The following is a 6,000-nucleotide window of genomic DNA, read 5'->3' as shown; positions in this document are numbered from 1 at the left end:
ATTTATTTATTTTTGGGACAGGGTCTTGCTATGCAGTTCAGACTAGTCTTGAACTTACTCTGTAGCCCAGGCTGGCCTTGAACTCACTGTGATCCTTCTGCTTTATCCTCCCAAGTGCTGGGATTACAGGTGTTCACCACCACTCCCAGCTGAATATTTTATTTTTATCTCATTCACTAGCCCCTATTTTTTAACTCTTCTTTATTGCTATTTTTTTCTCATGACTCAGTCTGAATATTTTATTTTCGCCTAATTCACTAATCCTTTTTTCAGCTCTGTCTAATATGCGATTAAATATATCTATTGACTTCTTAGTTTGTTATTATTGTATTTTACAGTTTTGGGATTTCTGATTATTTTTTTAAATTTCCAGTTTTGTAGAAACTGTTTTTCAATCTAACTTCTTAATATATTAACTGTGACGTTTTGAAACACTTATTTCTGATGATTTCAGTGTTCGGTCTCACATGAGTCTGCTTCTGCTATCATACTTTTGTGTGTAAATGTGGTGCTAAGGATTGAACTGAGGGCCTCATGCCTAGTGAGCACATGTTCTACCACTGAGTGACACTGCTGTTACCAGGTAGCTCCCTTTAAAAGTGGCTTGTCAAAGAGACATTACCAGGTTCTGGATTGCTTGCCTCTCCTTCTGGAGTTAGATTCCAGGTTCTTCTCATCTCGAACAGAGAATTGAAAGAAACGAGCAAAAAGCAGTGATGAAGTTTACTGAAAAAGTAAAAGTGAAGCAAGCGTGAGGGAGAAAGTGGCTGTGCAGAGGGAGCTTGGGCCAAGTAAAAGAGCACAAAGCAAGATGAAAGGACCCCCTGGAGGAAGCGGGGTGGGCTCTCCAGGAGGAAAGCCGTGATAGCAAGCTCTTCCTGTGGTGCCTCTCCTTTATGCTGTACAAATCTCAGGAGACCCCTGAGAACTTCTACGTACAGCTCTTGAGAGGTGGTGCTAGGTTAGGGTTAGGGCGGGTCTGCTTTCTCCAGGGTGTACTTTTTAATCTTGTTTTTTCTTTTACTCGGCCCAAGCTTGCTCTGCAGAGCCGGTTTCTCTGTTCACTTTTACTTTTTCAAATAAACTTGGCCACTGTTTTTTGCTCACTTTGCTCAATTCTTTGAGACAAAACCAGAAATCTAACTAGAAAGTGAGGTGAGCCACTCTCAGAAGAAGCTACCTGATAATACTTCTGGTCCACTGTCTCTCTTTTCAGTCTTTTGGAGACACAGTTTCACTAAGCAGTTTAAGCTGACCTTGAACTCACTTTGTAGTGTATGCTGGTCTCAAACTCACAGGGATCCTCCTGCCTCAGCCTCCCAGGTGCTGGGATTACAGGCGTGCACCACCATACTCAGGTCTCTTCTCTCTTTTTTAATGGTAGCAAAGTTTTATTAAAGGTAGAAAAAGAAACAGGCTCTGCAGAATGAGTCTGAGCCAAGTAAAAAGTTCACGGTGCAGTGTGCAGGAGGGAGCACAGTGACAGGAACTCAGTGTGCACTGTCCTTTGTGTATTGCCCACGCCTCAGGCTGACATGTGGTCTAAGCCATCTCTCAAAAGCCTACTCGAGACACATATCCCCATAATTTTTTGTTGTTATTGTTGTTTTGGTTTTTTTGTTTGTTTTTATTTTAAAAGTAAAAGGAGGAAAAACATTAACAGATAGGCAACATTTTACAAAATAGCAAAAGAACAGTGCAGACAATACGGAGTTATAAACAAAGTGGTAGGGAATTAACAATGGTTGTTGTATTACATATTGATAGTTTCAAAGTGGCTTCTCATGTTGTTTTTTTGATACATGGTCTTGCTATGTCTCAAAAAAACAAGGGTAGTTCAGGCTGCCCTTGAATTCACTATGTAGCCCAGGCTGGCCTCAAACTCATGGCTATCCTCCTGCCTCAGCCTCCTGAGTGCTGGGATTGTAGGCCTGCGCCACCATGCCCAGATCTCCCCATAATTCTTTATGGGGTGCAGAATGAGTAGAAGTCTGTCTTCTACAGCTTCTTCCAGCTGGAAGGGGCTGTAGACCGCAGCTGCTGGGCATAGTGTCCTCTCCTACTACCTTGGTGTTGTGGCTCACTGGCTGGGCTGAAGAAAAAACCGTAAAAAGACAATGAGAAAAGAATTAGTAACTGTTGAGCTGTCTGTTCAATGGGAGAAAGAAAAGAATTTTACTATTATGTTAGGGGTGTAGAACCCAAATATGAGGAGCTAATCAGATTTTCACGATTCTTATGGAGGACAGAGTATGGCAAAGAGAGAGGTTAGATACATTATCAAGAGCCTAAGAGCCATAACCTAGCAAGATTACTCACATAATGGATCTAATTAAAAACAAGAGCCTCCATACAGGTGCCCACTTAAGCTGTGGTCAGTTAGGTTCCTTAGTGACTCTACTTACCTGCACCTGGAGCAGTACTGTCTTGCTTTCTGAAGAGAAGCCTCTGGTCTTCCAGAGGTTGTCAGGAATAGCTTTCTTCTTAGTCCTGTGAAAATTCTAGTGACTGTTTTCCATGTAGGATTTTTATAGCTTGTCACTATATCCCTTGAGGAAGGACCAGAATGATTTCCTTCCTTTTTTTTTTTTTTTTTTCTTTTTGAGACAGGGTCTCACTATGCAGTTCAGGCTGGCCTTGCGCTCACTTTGTAGCCCAGGCTGGTCTCAAACTTGCAACAATCCTCCTGCTTCAGACTCCTGAGTGCTGGGATTACAGGTGTGCACCACCATGCCTGGCCAGAATGATTTCTGAGGAACGGGGAATAAGATTAGGGTCTTGAGGGGCTGTAGGGCTGCTCCACTTAAGTGGAGCCCCTTGAGAAACAGTATCTCTTGAATTTACCCCATAGTAAAAACTTTGGTACTTTGTGTAAGGCAGTAGAGATGGACACCTTTTTTTTTTTTTTCAGACAGGGTCTCCCTATTAGTTCATGCTGGGTTTGAACTCACTGTGTAGCTCAGGCTGGGCTTGAACTCATGGTGATCCTCCTTCCTCAGCCTCCTGAGGAAACCTGGGATGAAACCTCTTTAAAAAACAACAACAACAAAAAAAAGCCTTTAAGAATCCTAAAACTGACTCACATAAAAATCCTAAAAATGACTCACAGTTACTTGAGTTAAGCTTTACTGGGTGTTTCTTTGTTCTGCATAGGCCAGCAGGCATGTTTCTAAATTACGTGCATCTTGTTAGAAGAAACAAGGAAGGGAAATAAACCTGGTGGAACCCATGTGGCTGATCCAAAATGGGTGGCTAGGCCTATGATGATGGTGACCCTAAAAACAGCCATCTAGGGGGAAAGCACAGAGACTCTGAACACAAAGAAGTCAGCTGAGATAGGTGGCTACTCAGGCAGGCGACCAGGTTACCAACATTTTTCCCCAAAAGAGTGAGAAAACTGAGCACAGTGTCGACGGAGAACAGAAAGCCACAGTAAAGTCTCGGTCGCACGCGTGGCCCCTGAGCAAGTTGTTCTGCAGCTGGTAACAGGCTCTCGAGTTGTTCTTTACTGACTTGTATCTTGAGTGACTGAGCAAAAATTGGAAAGAGAAGAAAAGAGGAGATAAATTTTCACCAGGCCTGTAGGCCTCCTACAGTTGGAAGAAAAACACGGAGGCCACATCCTCCACCCCACCCAACACACACACAGGTGGAAAAGCAGGAAACAGTTCTCTGTGGCATGAGAAGTCTCCTGAGCTCCCCTGCCTAGGTGGGGAGAAAGACAGGGAAAGGAAAAAAAAAACTGTAGCATTTTAGAGAGAAACAAAAATTGTGGCAAAAGAGCCTTACCTGCTGCTCTTGGCTAGCTAAGCCAAATTCATTACCAGCTTTTAGGGTGCTGGTATCCTTCTGGACATGGTTTCTAGGTTCTTTCTGTCCTGAGCAAAGAATAGGTCAAGACAAGCATGAATGGTAGCAAAGTCTTATTGAAGGTAGGAAAAACAGGCTCTGCAGAGTGAGTTTGGGCCAAGAAAAGTAGTAAAAGTAGTGTACCCTACAGCGTGAGGGTGGGCCACCATGCAAGAGCAAACACAGTGGCCTCTTGGGTTTTGTTTGTTTTTTGAGACAGTCTTGCTGTGTAATACAGGTTCCCAGGTTGCCAGGTGCTGAGCTTGCAGGCATGTGCCACCATGCCCAGCTTCTCTCTTTTTTTTTTTTTTTTTTTGGTGATTTGAATTTTTTCTTCTGGTAAATTAATAATTTTTAATTTTGATTGCTAATGCTATGTGTAAATAATTATAAGGATAATCAGCCTGTAGATGCTGCTAGCTTCCTTTAAAAAGATTTTGATTTGCTTTGGCGCCACACAAGAGTAAGGCATATCATCTTAATTCGCTCAGAATGTAAGCTGATTCAAGGTTGGGTTTTGTGAAGGCTGTTCTTTTTCCAGCTTTCCTGTGTCTAGGGTATTAAATTTCAGGGCCAACTCAAAGCAGAAGGTATTTGTTTACTAGCCCGCTCTTTGAAGGTTTGGCTTTGGTGTAGGTTTCCATTCCAGTTTCTTGCCTCACATGGGAAATGCTCTGTTTTTTTGTCCTTCTGGGCTTTTAATTAATAGGAATTAGTAAAAAAACGTAAACCATTAGCTGGCTGTAGTAGCACATGTCCGTAATCCCTGCACAGCACTCTAGCAGACTGAGGAAGGAGGATAGCAGATGGCAGTCTAGGCTGGGCAGTTTAGTAAATTAGGAAAACCCAATCTCAGAATAAAAAAAAGCCTGGAGATGTTGCTCAGTACAAAGTCTCTGAGTTGAGTCCCCCATACTATACTCAAAACAAAGCAAAACAACCCCAGAAGCCATTAACTTTAGCTCCTACATACCTCCTTGGATTTATTTTCCTGTGTGTGTGTGTGTGTGTGTGTGTGTGTGTGTTCTGAAGGTTTTTGTTATCTTTGAGTGCTACATTTGAATGTATTTTTAAAATACATTTTATCGAGTCTTTTAAAGTTTTGTGTTAGAATAGTTTTTAGTATATCTAATTTAGTATATTAATAGAAACAAACGATACTAAATTCTTCTATGAGATGGTTTGTAGAACGCAGTGGCCCTTCTGTGGACATCCCCATTAATTAGTATTCCATTTTTCCTGTGAAGGGGAGCCTCATCATAGTTCAGTGTGGCATGACTAGCATATGAGTTGATCATTTTTCTTACTCTGTATGCGCTGTATCTACCAAGGCAGCTGGGAACACATCGGGATGCTGAACACTGGGTCATTTTTTAATTTGGCTAGAATTTGTGCTTAACTAAAACAGATCTTTTCCAAAGATGATTGTACTTTTTGAAACAAAAATTTTTTAAAAAAATTTTGTTTTTCTTTAGTGCCTAGTATATAGTAGGCTCTTAGTAATGCATGAGTGACTTTATATTTCTTATTTTAAAACATTTTCATGAGTCGGGGGTGGTGGCACATGCCTGTAATCCCAGCACTTGAAAGGCTGAGACAGGAGGATCATTGCGAGTTTGAGACCAGCCTGGGCTACAAAGTGAGTTCTCAGTGTTGTTTGTAAATTAAGCATTGTATCATCTATGAACTGGATGTTTTCATCCAGGTAGGTAAGGACACAACCCTGAAGCACTCTGTTGATACTAGTTCTTTAATTTTATATTTATTTGTGTGTGGGTTTGGGCTTTTTGGCCATTCACAAATATTGCTGAATATACTATTTTCCCACTCATTATTTCATAGTTGTGTAAAAGGCTAAAGTGAGTAGCATTGTCAGGTTCTCTGAAATGGAGGAGTGGGCAGAGAGAACATTCCATGAACCTTCTAGGTCAAGAGTCGGAGACAGCTGTGGCCCTAGTAGGAAAAGTCTTTAAGGAGCTTTAATGTTTTACCCTTTACCTCTGAGTAGGTGCTGGTAGATGTGCCCTGTACCGCAGACCGACACTCACTTTATGAGGAAGAAAATAACATTTTTCAACGGTCAAGAAAGAAGGAGCGACAGATGTTGCCTATGCTGCAGATGCAGCTACTCGCGTGAGTGATAGATTTACA

At 41.8% G+C, this 6,000-nt stretch overlaps 1 protein-coding gene across 4 annotated transcripts in view; it reads left to right on the top strand.

The window, feature by feature from the left end:
- Nsun4 (NOP2/Sun domain family, member 4) overlaps window positions 1-6,000 on the top strand; it is a 28,368-nt gene that overhangs the window by 20,718 nt on the left and 1,650 nt on the right. For 3 of the 4 annotated variants that reach the window (XM_005398675.2, XM_013521590.1, XM_005398676.2), the window contains one exon: window positions 5,858-5,982. The exons of the other annotated variant lie outside the window; for it this stretch is intronic. In XM_005398675.2, the coding sequence (XP_005398732.1) occupies window positions 5,858-5,982 (125 nt within the window). The remainder of the gene's footprint in view (window positions 1-5,857; window positions 5,983-6,000) is intronic. 4 annotated transcript variants of the gene reach the window in all.

This window comes from Chinchilla lanigera, unplaced genomic scaffold (genome assembly GCF_000276665.1).
Source record: "Chinchilla lanigera isolate Chin_1 unplaced genomic scaffold, ChiLan1.0 scaffold00063, whole genome shotgun sequence".
NCBI classification, from domain to species: Eukaryota; Metazoa; Chordata; class Mammalia; order Rodentia; family Chinchillidae; genus Chinchilla; species Chinchilla lanigera.
This window is presented reverse-complemented; position numbering and strand designations above follow the sequence as displayed.